Below are 20,613 nucleotides of genomic sequence, written 5' to 3' on the forward strand. Positions count from 1 at the left end.
GTGTTACCTGACATAAGTGTCTTCTCAACAAGGTCTGATCATAAATCAGCTCTACCTACTGCACAATTGATCATTAGAAATGGAAAGTTCAAAGCCACCGTACGTGGATTATTTGATCAAGGATCCCAAATGACCTTTATATCAAAGGAGTTGGTAGATGCACTGAAACTTACACCTGTAAAGGAGACACGAATAAACATAGCAGGATTCCTGACCGACTCAGGAGCCCGAGTCTTCAGGGTAGTACAACCCAAAGTACGTTTAGGAGGTTATGTCCGAAAGGTACAAGCACTGGTCGTAGATAAATTCCCAACAGACCTGTATGTATATGGTCTAGGAACAACAGCCAAATTCCTGGAAGAAAAGGGAATTCATTTGGCTGATAAAATCACATCGAACAACCTTTCCAATATTGGAATCCTTATGGGGTCAGATGTCTACCATAAGTTTATTAAAGGAAAGGAAGATCACCACGGTATGAACGTGTTACCATCTGCAGGTGGCTATTTGCTAACAGGCCCAGTATTACGGCTAAAACAACTTGCACCTGTAGACCACCAACATGCCAACACAGTAATGGTTGCATGACTAGGAGACCAGTCTCCACTGCAACTCAGAGACATGTCCGAGGATGAGCTTGATCCCCCTGTACATAAGTTATGGGACCTGGCAACTCTCGGCATTGTCCCTGAACAACCTAGCCCAGATGATGACTGGACTTACAAACAATACCTGGACTCAGTTATCTACAGAGATAATCAATACTGGGTCAGGTTACCATGGAAGCTGAATCACCCTCAGCTACCCGTCAACCATTTTATGGCACAAAACCAATTAAGATCACAGGTGTTGCGCTTACAAAGACAACCACACCTCCCAACACCTCAAACCAATTCTATTTGCTGACGACACAACCTTCATTTACTCCAGTCCTGACCCCCTTGCTCTAAATGCCACAGTAAATACTGAGCTAGAGAAAGTCCATCTTTGGCTAACTGCCAACAAACTCACCCTTAACATTGACAAAACGTTCTATATTCTGTTTGGCAATAAATCCTCCAATCAAATAAATCTCAAAATAAACAATACCCAAATTTGTAACAAATTAGATGGCAAATTCCTTGGCGTTCTCATAGACCACAAGCTGAATTTCCAGGGACACATTCTAAATATATCAAAGAAAGTTTCATAAATTCTTGGCATTCTTTCTAAGATCAGATATTATGTACCCCGTCCTGCCCTGGTGACTCTCTATTACTCCCTCATCTATCCATATCTCAACTATGGTATTTGTGCTTGGGGTTCTACTACCCAAAATCATTTACGTCCTCTAATTACTCAACACAAAGCTGCTATTAGGACAATATCCAACTCTAGCCCCAGACATCACTCGGTACCCCTACTCAAATCTCTGAATATGTTAGATGTTAAGTCACTGCACATTCTCTCATGTGTATTATACATATATAAAACGCTGAACTGTAATACCAATCCTGACCTCAAAAGATTCATTGAAGCTTGTAACAGAACCCATGAGCACCATACCAGAAATAAATACAGTTTTGATATTCCTAGAGTACGACTAAATCAAACTAGAAATGCTCTTCAAATCAAGGGACCCAGAATGTGGAATGATCTTCCCAACCATGTTAAAGACAGTACCTCTCTAAACCAGTTTAAGATAAAAACGAAGCACTACCTAATAAATTCCCTGTAACCTACCTTACCCCTCTGTTGTCAACCCATGTATGTTTTTTGTTTGTTTTTTCAAAACAACGCTGTTTGAATGTAATTGTCTGTAATAATTTGTAATTGCATTTGTGCTGCTTTTTCAGCCATGTTCCCCCATCTTTTACCTCTATTTTTATTTGTTCTCAACACATTTTATTCTTTTTACCCATTAGTATTAAGCTTTAGTCATTAATGTTTTTCTTGCCCGAAACGCTCTGCATAATAGTGGCTTTAGGCATTGTATGTACTAGCTCTATCTATTAATCCAACAAACTTTGTAAAATCTCTTTATGTATGTACCTTACCTAAATAAACATTTATTTATTTATTTATTTAACCTGAGAACTTGAAGTTGTACCATGAAACAATACAGAAGCAGCTCGGTGACAAATTTATCGAAGTTGTCGCAAATGATAACCCAAAGGAAGGACACTACCTGTCACACCACCCTGTACAGAAAATTTCTGCTACTACCCCACTATGGATAGTATTTAATTGCAGTGCTAAGACGAGGCAGAGTAGTGTTTCGTTAAATGACTGCCTTCAAACTGGCCCTAGCCTGACACAAAGGCTTTACGACATGCTGTTAAAGTTCCGTATTGGGACTTATGCATATACGGCCGACATCAGCAAGGCTTTCCTTAGGGTAGGTCTTCAAGAAGAAGACCGGAACTACACAAAGTTCCTAAGGTTCAAGGATCCTAACGATCCGAACAGTGAATTAATCACTTACAGGTTTACATCCATCTTGTTCGGGGCCATTTCCTCACCATTTCTGCTTCAAGCTACCTTGGATATGTACTTGAAGAAGTCCAATAGCCCGAACAAGACGGAAATTAGTAAAAACTTGTATGTGGATAATTTTCAAGGAACAACCAACAGTGAGAGTAAACTGTTGGACATACACCATGAGGCCAATCGAGAATTAATGGGAACCAATATGCCTCTCCAGTCGTGGGTCTCTAACAACGACAAATTAAATCAACTGATCGCAACTGAATTTCCGGACTACCAAGTACCCGAGATGACAAAGGTACTAGGTGTCGAATGGAACACGACAACAGATCAGCTGACAATCAAGTCGGTGGAGCCAGATACCACTAACTTAACAATGAGAAAATTGCTATCACAAGTCAGCAAACCCTTCGACCCATTAGGACTATGAAGTCCAATCTTAATTAATGGGAAGTTGATAATATAGGAATGTTGGCAACAAAAGATAGCCTGGGATGATCTTCTAACACCTACCTTACAAGAAAAATGGCAAGGGTTAGTGAAAGATTTAAGTATCCTAGAGTCTGTCAAGTTCCCTTGGAATACAGTAGTAAATGACAAGGAACCAATTAAGCTACATGTATTTTGTGATGCCTCAGGAAAGGCTTATGGTACAGTAGCTTACCTGATCACAAATGGGTAAGCCAATTTGCTCACATCAAAGGCCAGAGTGGCACCTTTAAAGAAAAGATCACTGCCACAACTGGAATTAACAGCCTTACTGCTAGGTGTAAGATTGGCTCATTATCTGATCAAGGCCTTAAGCCACATCCACTTTGAAGAAACAGTAGTATGGTCAGATAATGAGGCAGTGCTACAGTGGGTTAAAAACAATAATAGTTAAAATTCTTACGTGAGTAACCGCGTTAAGGAAATACGAGAGTTGTCAACATGGTATAAACTAAGATATGTACCTACTAAAGAGATATCCAGCAGACTATCTCTCCCAAGGCCTGAATTTACGGCAATTAACAAAGGCAGAGATGTGGTTCAATGGACCTCAGTGGCTAATCAGCGACCACAAAAGCCACAAGTCATTGTGACCAATGTCACTGTTCCCACTGAGAACCCAGAACTATCTCGGACTTTGGTATTTGATCCTACTCGGTACTCTGAACTGAACAAACTTGTAGGTGTCACCCAAGTAGTGTTTGATTTTCTAAAAAAATAGGAATCAAGCATAAATTCCCTAATGCCCTAAGGTACTGGGTCAAAAGAGCTCAGACAGACACTGTGGGATATCTGGGGCTTGACTCAATTTATTTAATTATTAAATTAATGAAATCAATTACGAAGGACCACCCACTTTTAAGAAAAGAGGGAAACTAATAAAAAGTGATCATTAGAAACATAAGGAAGAACCAGTGTCTATGGATAAATATTAGAAAGCATAATCACTTAAAAAATTAATGGGCTGTATGGTTAATTAACTAAAGTCAAAGCCTCAAACACCTACATTGGGGAAGTATTGCTAGAACTTCATATACGTCTAGGAACTAGTGTGGTTCGTGCACCAGTTCATTGTTTGGTAAATAATATTGTGACCAAAATATTAAAGAATCAATAGGCGATTACCAATAGAAATTATAAAGATTATTAGCATTAGAAAGCAATCATCTAAATAAACCCATATTATCTCCAGTGTACATGACGAGTATTCAATTTGAGAGAATCATGAACAATTAGCAAAAATTGGAGTAATTAAATGTGTACAAAAAAGTCTTAGCTTTAAGACGATTTCTATGGCATCATTCACGCCTCGTCCTCGTGATCTCAGGAATTCCACGTAGAAGCCCTTAGAGGTGAATAACACGAATGTAGGTAACAGCTCGTTGACTCCTCACATACGAGCTGTATTTTAAGGGATATTACGTAGCATTGAACTAGGCTACTTAAATCTCAATATTCATGAAATATAAAATAAAATTTAGTGCGGTACTAACGTTGGATTTTTTGTAGTCGTTCGATATAACGACAGGCTGCCCACGACATATACAATCTCTAATGATGCATCAAAAAGAACTATATACTTATCGAAAGGTGCAAATTATGCTGAAGCCTGCCGGTATCGCGTCTCAGTCTCAAACTTCCACAATATCGTACACGTGGTTGAGAGCTTGGCCTGAATATCGACGCGTTATTAGTTGACCGAGCACTGCAGATCACGTAGAAGAATAATTATTCATTCTGGGTTGAGTACCAGTGTAATTCTTGCTGATAATCCCAACGTCACGTGTCTCAGACTCTGACGCCACGACTTTTGTTGCTCAATTCCGCAACACGAGTACACCACACACACACACACAAAGGCGTCTCCCTCCTTCCTCAACCCGCGTCCCCGCATTCACCACAGAAATTATTTATCACGAATAATATTATTTCGCGCAATTGTGGCTGAAAGACTTTAATAAAGACTGGGTTGTAATTCTAGGGATTTAAATATTATTACTTTCTCATCTCATGGTGGTAAACAAGAAATGGAGAAGATTTTAGTTTTCTCTATGGCATTCACGCGTGACGGTAAATTTCTTACTTGATAACAATTGTAACTAAAAACTCTCGATTTAGAATTATCTGGGAGTTATGTTATCCATAAATAATTATCACACGGAATACTGATGATTTTAGAGAATCACATTCAATTCTCTAACACACTGACTATAAATGTGTTTAACTAGATATAATCTGACGCAATACTGGTGCATGGTTTCGTAAGAATTCCAGTATCCATATGCAGATATAATAGTTAGTTTATGTGAACATTACTGTTAGTAAGTTTTAGTAACTACTGTAATTAGTATATTTTAATACTGATTTATTATAATACAATAGTATTGTATTAGTGTTGGAAATTTCCAACAGACACATTCGGGACAGAATTTGACAATGTTCCTAAGAAGCTACAACATGATCTGGGTCTCTGGTTAGACACTGATAATTATAACATAATAAGATGCGGAGGCCGCTTACAGCATGCTGACATACATCTGGAAACAAAAAATCCAATATTGCTCCCTCGTCACCACATATTAAGCAAACTAATTGTGTTACATATACATAAATACAGCACTCTGCATGGTGGGGTATTAGATACTCTCACGGACTTAAGACAACAGTACTGGCTACCCCAAGGTAGGCAGACAGTAAAATCCATAATTAAATCCTGTGTTATTTGCCGGAGATACGATGCCAGAGTGTGTCCATATCCTGACCCGCCTCCACTTCCGAAGGAACGAGTGGTACATATTCGTCCCTTTAAGACTACAGGAGTAGATTTCACAGGAGCACTAATACTAACAGGCACTAAAGACAAAAAAACAGTAAAAGCCTATATCTGTCCTTTTACTTGTGCCACAACAAGGGCAGTCCATCTAGAAGTGACTCCCAATATGAGTGCCGAAGCATTCTTACAGGCTTTCTGCAGGTTTGCTTCACGTAGATCCTGTCCTAAGTTAATGATCTCAGACAATGGGTCCAACTTAGTGGCAGGAGAAGCATGTCTGAGGAAAATCTGGACACACCCAAAGGTACGCACAACCCTAAAACAACGGCAGTGCCAATGGAAATTCATACCTCCCAGAGCACCATGGCACGGAGGCTTCTATGAACGCATGATTGGTACGGTGAAACGTTTTCTACAGAAAACCCTACACCGCCAAAAGATTGACCTACAGGAGCTCCAAACCGTAGTCATAGAGATAGAAGCACGAGTTAATAACCGACCACTTACCTACCTCTCTGATGATGTTTTGCAGCGTGAACCATTAAGTCCAGCTCATCTGATGTATGGGAGACCTCTCAAAACACTTGTGTCCCTTACGGACGAGGAACCAGAGGATCCTTCATATGCCCAAGAGAGTGATTTGGTTCAACGTTTCAAACATCTATCAGGGGTGATAAGTCAGTGGAATGACGTATGGACTCGAGAATACCTTACAGCTCTGAGGGAGTATCATTATGGGGCAAACAACCCCTATAACAGAATTAACTTGAACCCTGGTGACATAGTTCTGGTGGATAGTGAAGGACCACGCTCAGAGTGGCCTATAGGTCAAATAGTCTCTGTTCATCCAGACAGCCAGGGCATCTTGAGAATAGTGAAAGTAAAATACCGAGGCAACACTACTCTCAAAACTTTAGAGAAATTAGTTCCTTTAGAACTGGCAAGAAAAGAAGACGTTCAACGACTTCCAGCACCTGATACGCCAGTACGGGAAATACGTCCCCAAAGGACTGCAGCACAACAATGTAAACTCAAATTAAAGCAGCACTATAATTCTGAAGGAGAAGAATAAAGTGATCGCAGTCCTTACCGGGACTTCGACCTGTGTTCTTCCCCCCCCCCGGAATTATGTCTGAAATCCGACACACATAATAACATAGAATGGGTGACTCCGTGACGTCATAGACAACACATATATTTACATTATTATTATATTGTTTATATAGCAGTCTCGTGTCTAAATTGAATAAAAAAGTATTCAATAAGACTGAATATAATTATTAACACCAAAATATAGCTTGACTCCCTTGTTAATGTAAAATTAGGTTCAGAAGTAGAACTCCAGAACATGCAGGGAGGAAGCGTCACCTTACACGAAACATCAACAACAAAAAACACGCTGTACAGAGCTACAAAAGCTGGTTTAACTCCCTAGACACCCAGATTACATGTCAACAAGCGAGCAACCAGCAACACAGCCTCTCAACAACCACAGCAATGTATCCGTCTTACCAAGTATTTGTAGATTAAATCTGTGCACAATTTAGTCTCATTAGGTAGATGGTTAAGTCGTAGGAAAACCCCCAATAAGACTGTTACGACCCTGGGTTCTTCAGTGGAAACCAGAGGTCAAAATTGAGTTATTAAACTTTCTTATAGTACAGTTGAGCGCATCACGAGCGGCAATTGTTTGTATCTTCCCTGCCAGACGTAAGACTATTCTTGTTTCTCAAACAGCATTTAAAGACTGAGCTGGGGGTTGATTATTAAATAATAACATAGTCACCAACTATGCTTACTAATACTTTCTAATCATTTGTAAAGAAAACCTGAGTAAACTTGGTATAGGGCTGTGGTACGATTAGTTGAGCAGTCTGCCGGCAGCAGCCAGCTGGGGGGATGGAGAGAGAGACTCCATCTTTTTCTGAGCTGGCGTGGTGTGGACAGGAACCTCCTACCCTTCCTCTTCGTTTCCTTATTTCTGTGTCTTGTTTAAGATAAGTACATTATTCCATGTCTGGCATACTCATGTTCTATGTGTAGAGTAGTATACTTTGTGTGTAGTAGGTGTGTTTAGAGTTTATATTACTAGTTATTCTAAAGGGGGTCCCATTGGAACCACGTGGTTCCCTACCCTAAGCTGACTCTAACTTCAAGTTATTCAGTAGTAGAGCTTTACCCTAGCTTGTGTTCAGTGTAAAACCTTGTATCCTGCCTATGTGGACCAAGGCTTTTAACGTAAGGTAGTGTGGTAAAGTTATTATTATTATTGTTATTGGTGTGAATGTATATGGGGTGCTGTTAAGGGGTTAATAAATAAGTAAATTAGAACAGAGTATCCCTTCTTCCTGTGTGGGAGTGCATTTATCAACCCTTAGACTGACATATATGATTTAGTAGCAAGTTATTATTACTGTGGACAGTTTAATTTTGGGGGCCGGGCCTTTTAGCTCTCCCATATTTGATAACTCTGTCTTCTAACTACCCTTACCCCTTAATAGTACCAGTTCCCCCATAGCAAGCCCACACACATTTATATTTATAACAAGTGGTTGGCCAGTCCAGGAGGAACATTATAAGTGTAAAAAATTAGATTCTTGAGTGCCAAAACTAAAATTTTTTGTTTTCCGCAGAACGGTTGTGTGCTAGCCTAGGGTCCAGCTCATCTAGCAAAGGACATTCTTGCACTGACTGGACACCCAGCTGGATCCCTTCACGATTAAGGTTAGTGTGGCCTTGTGTTAGGGGCCGTGCAAATTTTTGTTTTTTTTCCAATTTTTATTTTTTAATTTTTTCTTTGGCTGGGAGCTAAAATTATTAGTGATGTCATCTGAAATGCAGAGACTGGCAAGGGAGCCTTCAGTGGTAGAGATAAAGAAACTTACCAAGTCTAATTTAGAGAATTAAATGATGCGGATAAAAAGTGGACTTTGGTGAATGAAATATTACAACATTGTATTGATGAAGAACTATTGGCAAGTGATACACCTTTATGCCAGCCTAGCCAAGCAGAAAGTGCAACTCATAGGGATAGAGAATTAGCTCTAGAGTTAGCAGAAATAAAATTAGAGGAGCAAAGACTCAAAACCGAGGAGACTAGAATTAGAGCGAATGCCACTGGACCTCCACCTGTCGGGGATTCAAACCCAAGGCATTATGAGAAAAAGCATAATTTCCCTGAATTTTCCGAGTCGGACCCTGAAAGGTTTTTCAACCATTTTCAGAGATTGGCGATGTCCATGAACTGGCCAAAGGAAGAGTGGGTGAAAATCCTACAGGGAAGACTTAGGGGTTAAGCACAAGATATTTTTATAAACATGCCTGACGACGAGTGTTTTGATTATGATAAAGTCAGGGAACGTATTTTGCGGGCATATGAAATTACTCCTGAAGCTCACCGCCAAGCTTATCGCAACCTTAGGCCTACCCACAACCAACCGCTCACTGAATTTGCTAATGATCAAATTAGATTGTTTGATAAATGGATTCACTCGGCTAAAGCCGAAACATACGAGGCACTTAGGAATAGTATGTTAATAGAACAGTTTATAGATAGTATGCCAGACATTGTAGCTCAGTATATTAGAGGAAGGGTAGAGGTAAATTCTAAAATTGGGGATTTGGCCAAGTTGGCAAAAAACTACCAATTGGCGGGCAAAAGGCCCAATAAAAATAATTGTACCCCACAGAGTAACAAAACTTATACCCACAGCCAGTCCAGACCAGCTCATTCTAACCCTTTAACTAATGCACCTTCTGTTTCAGACATAACTAACCCTGTTAAAGTGTCTAGCCCCACGGCACCTAAGGGTGAACCAAAGGGTAATCCTGTTAGTAATGTCTCTTCTCCCCGACGTTTTTGTGGTCACTGTAAATGTCCAAACCACACTATTAGCGGTTGTTGGCAACTGTACCCAGAAAAAAGACCCAATGCTCTAGTTGTGACACAGGGCTTGAGGCCTTCGGAAGGGTTAGGGAGTAAGACCTCCAACCCACATTGGTTAGACTTGCTTACCCCATTCTTATCGAAAGGGAGACTACTTTTGTCTGAGGGTTCTTCCTGGAAGGACGTGGTGATCTTTCGAGACACCGGTGCCATCCAGACTTTAATTTTAGAGAGTGTGTTGCAAGGTGCCAACACTCTCGACACTGGAGAGGTGGTTCTGGTCGAGGGTGTCACTAGTGATACTCGAGTAGCACCCCTCCATAAGGTTACCCTGGAATCTGATTTCCACAAGGGTGTTTGTACAGTTGGAGTCACTTCATACCTACCTTTCCCTAATGTTGATGTAATAGTTGGTAATGATTTAGCAGGTGATAAGGTAGGGGACTCCAGACTGCCTATTATGTTGCCTACCCCTAAGGTTTGCCTGGATCCACCCGCCGCAGAGGATAATGTTGTGTACCCTGCGTGCGCGGTGACCAGGTCTATGGGACTTAAATGTAAGGGCAGCCCTGTGCTTGCCAAGGTGGTAAATCCTGAGGACACAAGGAACTTTCCGAGTGGTGAAAACCAAGTGGACCTCGCGGACACATTCATGGCCCGACTCGAAGTGGACCTCGCAGACACATTCATGGCCCGACTCGATGACGTGGCCGAGGACATTGTGGAGAGCCTGCCACCGCCATCTACCGAGAGTAGTGGGGAGGTGGAGGAGAACACTGTTGAGCCTCGGCCAATGGCATCTGACCAAGGCCTAAATGCCTCCTGGAGTGAGTTACAAAAAGCTGACCCCACTCTTGCAGATTGTCATGAGACAGCCGTCTCTATGGAGGAAATTGTAGATGCAGCAACTGGGTACTACTACAATGATCGCATTTTGATGAGAAAATGGAGACCACAGAGTGCTCCCTTGTCAAATGAGTGGGAGGTAGTCCACCAGCTTATGTTGCCGACCTGCTATAGAAAAAGAGTTTTGGCAGCTGCTCATGATGATCCTATGGGGGGACATCAAGGTATTAATATTACGTATCGCAAAATTTTAAAGTATTTTTTCTGGCCCAAGCTGAAAAGCGATGTGGCAAAATTTTGTAATGCATGTATTGTTTGTCAACTGGTTGGGAAACCAAACCAGACTCCACCTAAAGCTCCTCTAAGGCCTATTGTCGTGCTAGAGGAACCATTTTCTCATGTGGTAATGGACTGTGTTGGACCATTACCTAGAACTAAGTCTGGTAATATTTACCTAATCACGATGATGTGTATCACTACTCGTTACCCAGAGGTTTTTGCTGTAAGGAACATCCGAGCAAAAACAATTGTTGCTCGTATGTTGCAATTTTTTTCCACTTTTGGACTGCCTCGGGTCGTGCAAACTGACAATGGTACTAACTTTAAGTCTGATATTTTTGAGCAATTTTGTAAGGACTGTGGAATAACTCATAAGGTTTCCAGCCTATACCATCCACAGAGTCAGGGGATAATTGAACGTTTCCATCTAACTCTGAAGCAGATGTTGAAGACATCGTGCGAGAGTTCCCACACCTTCTGGGATGAGAATTTACCGTATGTTTTGTTTGCGGCTAGAGAGGGACTACAAAGTTCACTGGGTTGTTCTCCTTTTGAGTTAGTCTTTGGCCATAAAGTTCGTGGACCCTTGCAAATGTTACAGGAGAATCTGTTAGGGAACATAACGTTAACCGAAGGTTCGACTTTCTTTGCGCAACACCACCAGAGACTCAAGGACTGCAAGGCGGCTGCACTAAAGTATCTTGGAAAGACCCAAGAAAAGATGAAAGACCGAAACGATGCTAAGGCTAAGTTACGGGTATTTCAGCCTGGCGACCCTGTCCTGGTATTAAAGCCTCGACTAGGGAACACTATGTCCCACAAGTACGAAGGCCCTTACATTGTGACAGAAAAGACTGGGGACCTCACGTACAAAGTGAGGCACTCTGACAAACGTAACCAGGTAATGCTCGTACATGTAAATCGGCTGAAGAAGTTCCAGGGCCCCAGGCCCATTGCACTAACCAATGTTTCCATTTCCAGTGATGGAGGGGATGATTGTTCTGGAAACCCAACTAATCTCATTCTCAATAATTCTAGTTCTATGAATGCTGTGGAGGAGGGACTGTCCCATTTGCAGATGGCCCAACGTGAAGAGGTGCAGTCGTTGGTTGATGAATTCTCCAGTCTGTTCGGGGAGGTCCCGACCCAGACTGATGCCAATTGCCATGATGTCAAGTTGACGGACTACACCCCCATTCGCCTTCAACTCTATTGGATGAGTCCAGAAAAGAAGGCCATCGTACGGAAGGAGGTCGACTTCTTGCTCCAGCACGGCCTCATCCGGCCGAGCCAGGGCTCTTGGGGCTCGCCCTGCCTTTTGGTCCCCAAACCAGACGGCTCCTGGGGATTATGCACCGACTATCGGCAGTTCAACAAGGTGACCATTGTGGATGCCTATCCGCTGCCCCTCCTCGAGGACTGCATTGACGAGCTGGGAAACGCCAAGTACGTCTCGAAATTCGACCTCTCGAGGGGGTATTATCAAATCCCACTCACTGAACGTGCTAAGCAACTAACTGTGTTTGTGACACCCGAGGGTGTTTTTGAGTAACAAGTGTTACCGTTCGGCTTGCGTAATGCTCCTGCCACGTTCCAGAGACTCATGAACTCTCTGCTCGCTAATGTGCCAAATTGTCGGGAGTATTAGATGATATTGTGCTCTTTGACAGTAATTGGGCTGACCACATAGCTAGGTTACGCCAGTTGTTCGCAATCTTGAAAAAGGCAAATCTTACCTTAAATGCAAAAAAGTGTCATTTTGGCCAAGGCACAGTGACATACCTCGGTTATGAAGTGGGCCAAGGAAAAGTGTTACCTTGGCAAGATAAAATCAGTGCCATTCTGGAGTATCCAGTGCTAAAGTCTAAAATGGACGTTTAAAGATTTATCGGTATGTGTGCGTACTATCGACGCTTTTGTCAGAACTTTTCCAGTGTTGCCACTCCTCTCACAGACTTGTTGCGGAAGGCCGTTAAATTTAAGTGGTCATCAGACTGTGCAGAGGAATTTAAAAATTTTAAATTGATCTTAGCGTCCGCTCGTGCTTGCTAGTCCAAGGTTCGACCGACCGTTTAAAATTCATGTTGATGCGGCTGACTCGGGTGCTGGTGCAGTGTTGTTGCAAACTGGGGATGATCAAGTGGAACACCCAGTATATTATTACTCTGTGAAATTAGACAAGGCGCAACACAATTATTCAGTGGTAGAAAAAGAGGCGTTGGCGCTAGTGTTAACATGTAAAAAGTTCGAAGTTTACCTCACAGGTAATATAGTGGAAGTGTACACGTACCATAACCCACTAGTCTTCCTGACTCAGATGAAGGGTAAGAATAAACGCATCCACAGGTGGGCGTTGTACCTACAGGACTTCAATCTTTCCATTACCCACCTACCGGGCCGACTCAACGTGATGGCCGACGCTTTGTCCAGGTTGCCGGAATAACATTCATCTAGGCCACAGGAAGCCATTTACCAACTGTCATGCTTTAGTTATTTTTTTTTTTAGGTTCTCCTGTGACATTAAATATTCCATGTCCAAATTATTTACTTCCCTGTTTTTTTTTTGTGTATGTGTTTTTGTTTTTTTCAGAGAATTCCTTTGTATTTTTCTTGCAGAGAAATTGTTGTTTTTGATTGATTCTTTTTTTTGTCATTAATTTTCCTTTTTATTCTCTGTATACCCTTACAAAAAAAAAATATGACTACTATTCTCGTAGTCACATTTTTTTTCTCTCTCTCTCTCTGAAGGGGGGAGGAGTGTTACGACCCTGGGTTTTTCAGTGGAAACCAGAGGTCAAAATTGAGTTATTAAACTTTCTTATAGTACAGTTGAGCGCATCACGAGTGGCAATTGTTTGTATCTTCCCTGCCAGACGTTAGACTATTCTTGTTTCTCAAAGAGCATTTAACCCTTAAATGGTGCATAGCTATATACCATTTGACACCCACAGACGCATACCAAAAAAAAAAAAAAATTATTTTTTCTTCCTAACCTGTTAATTTGTGTTCACTGCTCACGGGAAAAATAATAAAAAAATCGTAAGTGGCATATATTGCCCACTAAAGGGCGGGGAAGTGTGACAAAAATCAGGCGCTGACTGAGCGTGCGTCCCAGGCGGTCTGTTGATCGCCAGCTGTCAGGCCAGAGTTCCACAAAGAGATAATTACCTAATTATTTCAATGTCTCTGAATGATTTTTCGTAGTTTTTTTGCTGTAATATTATTCAATAGTGTGTAGTGTGATATATTTATATAATAAAATGAGTGAATCATCGCTGTACTAAAAAATATGGTGTGCATATTGTTGATTCAATTATGTTCATCAAACAGTGAACAAATACTTTGTCGGTTATTACACTATATACACAGGTTTATATACAGACGTTATATATAAGTATTTACATGTTTTGTTCACCATAACTGTACATCTAAGCTTGTATGGTGAGTAAAGGCAGAGAGACGTAGCTACTCACACAGTCAGCTGGTGGCGGCCGCCCTCAAGGCCAGACGCACTAATATTTCTCCTACAACAATATTGTTTGTGGTGTTATTACACTATATACACATATTATATATAAATATCTACCTGTCTTATTCACCATACTTGTACAAGTAAACTGGTATGGTGCCCAAAGACCATCGTGGTCATCAGTAAACAACATGATAAGTCCTGCAGACGACGCTCCTCCCTCACCAAAATGGCGACTCCCAACTTCCTACTCTCGCTGTTATCTCACACTATACACACGTTATATATAAGTATCTACATTTGTGTTCACTATAGCGAACCACTAAGCTGGTATGGTGAATGCAGTCAATAAAAGGTGGCCACACACACTTTTTTTTTTTTTTTTTTTTTTTTTTTTTTTGAGATATATACAAGAGTTGTTACATTCTTGTACAGCCACTAGTACGCGTAGAGTTTCGGGCAAGTCCTTAATCCTATGGTCCCTGGAATACGATCCCCTGCCGCGAAGAATCGTTTTTTCATCCAAGTACACATTTTACTAGTGCGTTAAACAGAGGCTACAGTTAAGAAATTGCGCCCAGTAAATCCTCCCCGGCCAGGATACGAACCCATGACATAGCGCTCGCAGAACGCCAGGCGAGTGTCTTACCACTACACCACGGAGACTGCTTAATACTCAGTCGGAGACTCAAAAGACAACGCCACCATCCTCCCTCCCACAGCATTACTCCTCCCTCCATGGCGCACAGCGCCAAATATCACCACAATCCTGCTATTATCAGAACCCTGGTCAGTTTTATCACAGTCAGGGGTCTTCTGTAATAATATCATCGCTACATAATAGCATGAACAAGTATATTATGGCATTTTTAGGCGATGCTGTGGTCACAAGCTGAACAACAGTGCTGTGAGCTCATGCTGTGTGCGTCAGGCTTGGTAGCTCACTCAATACTGAGGCCCCTAACACCCTGGAGTTTGGCCCACGATTTTTTTTTAAAATGGCGTCTGTTTACAAGAGCCCTGATGAAGGTGTGGTGAACCCCGTGTATCCGCGGGTCGTTTAAATCTTGCGAAGTACTCCAAAGCATCATATGATGCGATGCGCAATTTACTGCAAGTCGGTCAAAGCATCATATGATGCGATGCGCAATTGAAGGGTTAAAGACTGAGCTGGGGGTTGATTATTAAATAATAACATAGGCACCAACTATGCTTACTAATACTTTCTAATCATTTGTAAAGTAAACCTGAGTAAACTTGGTATAGGGCTGCGGTACGATTAGTTGAGCAGTCTGCCGGCAGCAGCCAGCTGGGGGGATGGAGAGAGAGACTCCATCTTTTTTTGAGCTGGCATGGTGTGGACAGGAACCTCCTACCCTTCCTCTTCGTTTCCTTATTTCTGTGGCTTGTTTAAGATAAGTACATTATTCCATGTCTGGCATACTCATGTTCTATGTGTAGAGTAGTATACTTTGTGTGTAGTAGGTGTGTTTAGAGTTTATATTACTAGTTATTCTAAAGGGGGTCTCATTGGAACCACGTGGTCCCCTACCCTAAGCTGACTCTAACTTCAAGTTATTCAGTAGTAGAGCTTTACCCTAGCTTGTGTTCAGTGTAAAACCTTGTATCCTGCCTATGTGGACCAAGGCTTTTAACGTAAGGTAGTGTGGTAAAGTTATTATTATTATTGTTATTGGTGTGAATGTATATGGGGGGCTGTTAAGGGGTTAATAAATAAGTAAATTAGAACAGAGTATCCCTTCTTCCTGTGTGGGAGTGTATTGATCAACCCTTAGACTGACATATATGGTCTAGTAGCAAGTTATTATTACTGTGGACAGTTTATTTTGGGGGCCGGGCCTTTTAGCTCTCCCATATTTGATAACTATGTCTTCTAACTACCCTTACTCCTTAATAGTACCAGTTCCCCCATAGCAAGCCCACCATTTATTTGTATAACAAAGAAGTACGTGTACACCATTTAACACCCTCATATTCCATGTCATACCTGTAATTATATGTTTTGGGAACTTTTATTAATTCCTTACATCCCATACAGGTAATTGTGATTTGGAATAGCAAGAAGCTGAGCAGCCAGTTGAGCCTTACACATAATTTACCTAGCTGTACACAGCCTTGTAGACTCCAGCCGCCATTACGTGGCACTCAGAGGCACAGGGCCACACCCATCTTTGATGCTACAATTACACAGCCTTTGCAGGCCCCTTCTACAGGAACAGCTAAGCCCTCTTTAGTTATAGTAGAAGTAGTATTCAAAATTAGTAATTATTACTATAATAATAATAAATTAGACCACCATATGTGGTATAATATAATTATATTTATAAGGTAAACAATTTGTGGTTTAAGAAGGAGCCATCTCAAAGTGGTTTAAGCAACAAATTGTCCCCCCAATTATGTGAGATAATTTCAGGCAGTTTTAACAAGTATATACAGTTCACTCAATTAATTTCTTACTCACTAAGAAAATAAATAAGATAAAACTTTATCATATTAAAGTCAATTTAAAAAAGAGAATAGCTGCCTGGAGTTTTTCCCCACGACAATAACCGAAATAAGGCGAGTTACTAGCGGGATAAAGGAAGGAAAATGGCGTGAGTGGCGCTAAACTATACATAACGTAGAGTCTTGGTAAACTATGAGGACAAAGTAAAACCATGTAAGGTAGACCAGACTGACCACAGACCTACCATCGACCATTGCTGGTTGCTGATAGACTTGCTGTCCAATTTACAGAAAGGGAAGCACCATTTCAACTTCGGAAAGGGGTCACAAAACAGCAAGAGAAATAAACAACCTTTCCTGAGAGCATAACAACAGACGACGAATGTGACTGTCCCTTAAAGAACACGAATTAATCAGAGGCAAACAAGGAAGTAAAGACACTGCACCAGAAGCACAATCTCCACAAGAACATCTGCTGTTCTCCTACAGGTCCTTCAGGAGAACAAGGGATATTGCGAGCCTGGTCAACTTCCCACCTATGGCAAGGAAGCAGACGTAATGTCATTCCCAGGCCGTAAGAACCTGACAATTACAGTCCCTTTTCAATGACATAATACTTAAGTAACACGGCTCAAAGGCCGGTCCTAAACACACTCTAGTGGAACACTGGAGACATACAAAAACACATTACTGGCTTCACTGGAGACCTACATAAACACATTGATAGCTTCAGTAGCGCGAGTACTGCCAGCTGTACTGCACTGTTACAACCTATCCTCCATATATGATAGTACTTATAGTAACTCGATTATAGACTCGATTATATAGCTCGATTATAGGCCTAACGTATATAAATGCGCTCTGACTGTCCCCAACACAATGAATTATTATTATTATTATTATTATTATTATTATTATTAGTAGTAGTAGTAGTAGTAGTAGTAGTAGTAGTAGTAGTAGTAGTAGTAGTAGTAGTAGTATTATTATTAGTCATCACAGGTTCCTCACTGTTGCATGAAGCACAAAGTGTGTTAGATCAAGTATCTTCTAAATCATATATTTTAGGGCTCAAGTTATCGGCATACAAAATGAGCGTCATTGGTTGGAAGACTTGGGACAGAGACCCGCCCATTCAAGATACTAACCACCAGTGGGTTATGCAAATGACCTTCAACAAGCTAATTCAATATTTGACGACAGAAGTAGATTCGCAGTTTACTATTAGAGAAGCACCCACTGGGCCAAGTCCAGGAAAGGAACGTAGTGCGTTGAGAATGGTTTCCATACGTGCAATTCACTCCCGAGTTAGCGTTCCAGCGCCTGGCTTATTCACTCTTACTCCAAGCCAGTGAGCAAAGTTTACAGCTTTCCAAAAAATAGTATGAGTTGTAATGGGGTTTCCCACATGGTCTTAAATCCTGAACCTAAGACTGGAGACCAAGTAACAGCTGTTGAATTAAGGAATAAAAGTGGCTTGTTACTTGCTTGCTAACCAAAATATTGTCTAGGCAAGGAAACACTTTACTTAAAGATATAATCGAGGGAACACTACCACGGGGCAAGGAGAGTCTCCAGCAACAATGAGCCGTAAACACCATCAACATATTCGAGATCACAAAAGCAATCACTGAGAAAGGTGTTGACAAGATACATGCACATCTCATTAAGCAAGCACCGTGGGGTAAAGGTTTCTCTAGAAATAATGAATCAAGCTTACCCGAATGTGCTATTCGTCATTGCGCAGATGCTTATAGAAGTAAAGTTTGGATTTGACAATCAGTGGTAGCGACGATGATTGTGGCAGTTACGTACGAAAGGTAGAGGTTCAGAGGATACACGTGCTCTTGTGGAGAGCTAAGCTATGACTGCTCTGCCTCTCCTGCCAGCCTTGAGATCGGAGATAAGCTACGTAGCTGACACGTAGTTATCAGTCGAACGTTCTAGACTGTGGTAGAATATCATGTACGTATTTTTCAGTCCAAGGGACGAATACGTTTGGCCTGGAGGGGAAAGGGGAGGACCAAGTAGCAACTGTACAAGGAATTATCTTCAAAATACCAATGGACTGTTATTGGCAGAAAATAATGTAGATCAAAGATAGGATGGAAGAAAATAGCATGATGTTTTACAGTGATAAATTACAGGTATTCAAGTACTGTAAAAATGAGGACCTTAAACAAAATACAGGGATCTGGGAATATGTAAAGGATCATGTAATTCCCAGCATGTAAAGGATCTGAGAATAATGATGTCTGACGACCTAACGTTTAGGGAGCATACCCAGCAAACACATAATGTTTTCTGACGTTTTCATTTGGTAACATAATGGTGACACTGTAACTATTTACATAAAGTCGTCTTTTGAACGTATAATATACGTTAATTTCAGTCAATAAAATCGTAGACTTTTTTAACAAATGAATAAATGACTTTTATAGCATTTATAATTTAAATTAATTACTAATTACCTAATATGAGTTTGTGTGTGTGTGTTTGTGCTTGAATGTACTTACCTAGTTGCACTCACCTAGTTGTGCTTGCGGGGGTTGAGCTCTGGCTCTTTGGACCCGCTTCTCAACCATCAATCAACTGGTGTACAGATCCTGAGCCTACTGGGCTCTGTCATATCTACATTTGAAACTGTGTATGGAGTCAGCCTCCACCACATCATTTCCTAGTGCATATTCCATTTACTAACTACTCTGACATTGAAAAAGTTCTTTCTAATGTCTCTGTGGCTCATTTGGGTACTCAGCTTCCACCTGTGTCCCCTTGTGCGTGTGCCACCCGTGTTAAATAATCCATCCTTGTCCACCCTGTCAATTCCCCTGAGCAATTTGTATGTGGTGTTCATGTCTCCCCTAGCTCTTCTGTCTTCCAGCGACGTGAGGTGCAGTTTACGTAGTCTGTCCTCATAACTCATGCCTCTTAGTTCTGGGACTAGCCTAGTGGCATACCTCTGAACTTTTTCCAGCTTCGTCTTGTGCTTGACTAGATATACGGGCTCCATGCTGGGGCCGCATGCTCCAGGATTGGCCTTACATATGTGGTATACAAGGTTCTGAAGGATTCTTTACACAGGTTTCAGAAAGCAGTTCTGATGTTAGCCAGCCTCGCATAGGCCGCTGATGTTATTCTTTTGATGTGGGCTTCAGGAGACAGGTTTGGCGTGATATCAACTCCTAAATCTTTCTCTCTGTCCGTTTCGTGAAGGACTTCATCTCCCATTCGGTATCTAGCGATTGACCTCCTAGTTCCTCCTCCTAGTTTCATTACCTTACATTTACATGGGTTGAGCTTTAGCAGCCATTTGTCGGACCATCTTGAGGTTATCTTGAGATGATTTCGGGGCTTTAGTGTCCCCGCAGCCCGGTCCTCGACCAGGCCTCCACCCCCAGGAAGCAGCCCGTGACAGCTGACTAACACCCAGGTACCTATTTTACTGCTAGGTATAAGGAGCATAAGGTGAAAGAAACTCTGCCCATTGTTTCTCGCCGGCGCCCGGGATCGAACCCGGGACCACAGGATCACAAGTCCAGCGTGCTGTCCGCTCGGCCGACCGGCTCCCTCAGTTCCTTTCCACCGACCATTCCTTCAGTATGTCTAGGTCTTCTTGTAGCCTCATACTATCCTCCTCATAATTTTTGCATCATCAGCAAACATCGAGAGGAACGAATCAATTCCTTCTGGGAGATCATTTACGTATATCAGAAACAGTATAGGTTCAAGGACTGATCCCTGTGAGACTCTACTGGTGACTCCCCACCACTCCGAGGCCTCACCCCATACGGTGACTCGATGTGTTCTGTTGATTAGATACTCCCTTATCAAGTGGAGTACCTTCCCTTTCACTCCTGCCTGCATCTCCAGTTTGTGCACTAGTCTCTTACTGTGTCAAAAGCTTTCTGGCAGTCCAGAAATATGCAGTCTGCCCTGCCC

General features: G+C 41.7%; 1 protein-coding gene across 2 annotated transcripts in view; it reads right to left on the reverse strand.

Annotated features, from left to right (window-relative positions):
• Nucleotides 1-18,543, reverse strand: part of LOC138364894 (uncharacterized) — a 110,550-nt gene extending 92,007 nt beyond the window's left edge. For both annotated transcript variants that reach the window (XM_069324953.1, XM_069324952.1), the window contains exon 1: nucleotides 18,392-18,543. In XM_069324953.1, the coding sequence (XP_069181054.1) occupies nucleotides 18,392-18,411 (20 nt within the window). In that variant the 5' untranslated portion in view covers nucleotides 18,412-18,543. The remainder of the gene's footprint in view (nucleotides 1-18,391) is intronic.
• Nucleotides 18,544-20,613: the final 2,070 nt, after the last annotated feature.

Source organism: Procambarus clarkii, chromosome 15, assembly GCF_040958095.1.
Source record: "Procambarus clarkii isolate CNS0578487 chromosome 15, FALCON_Pclarkii_2.0, whole genome shotgun sequence".
Classification (NCBI taxonomy): Eukaryota; Metazoa; Arthropoda; class Malacostraca; order Decapoda; family Cambaridae; genus Procambarus; species Procambarus clarkii.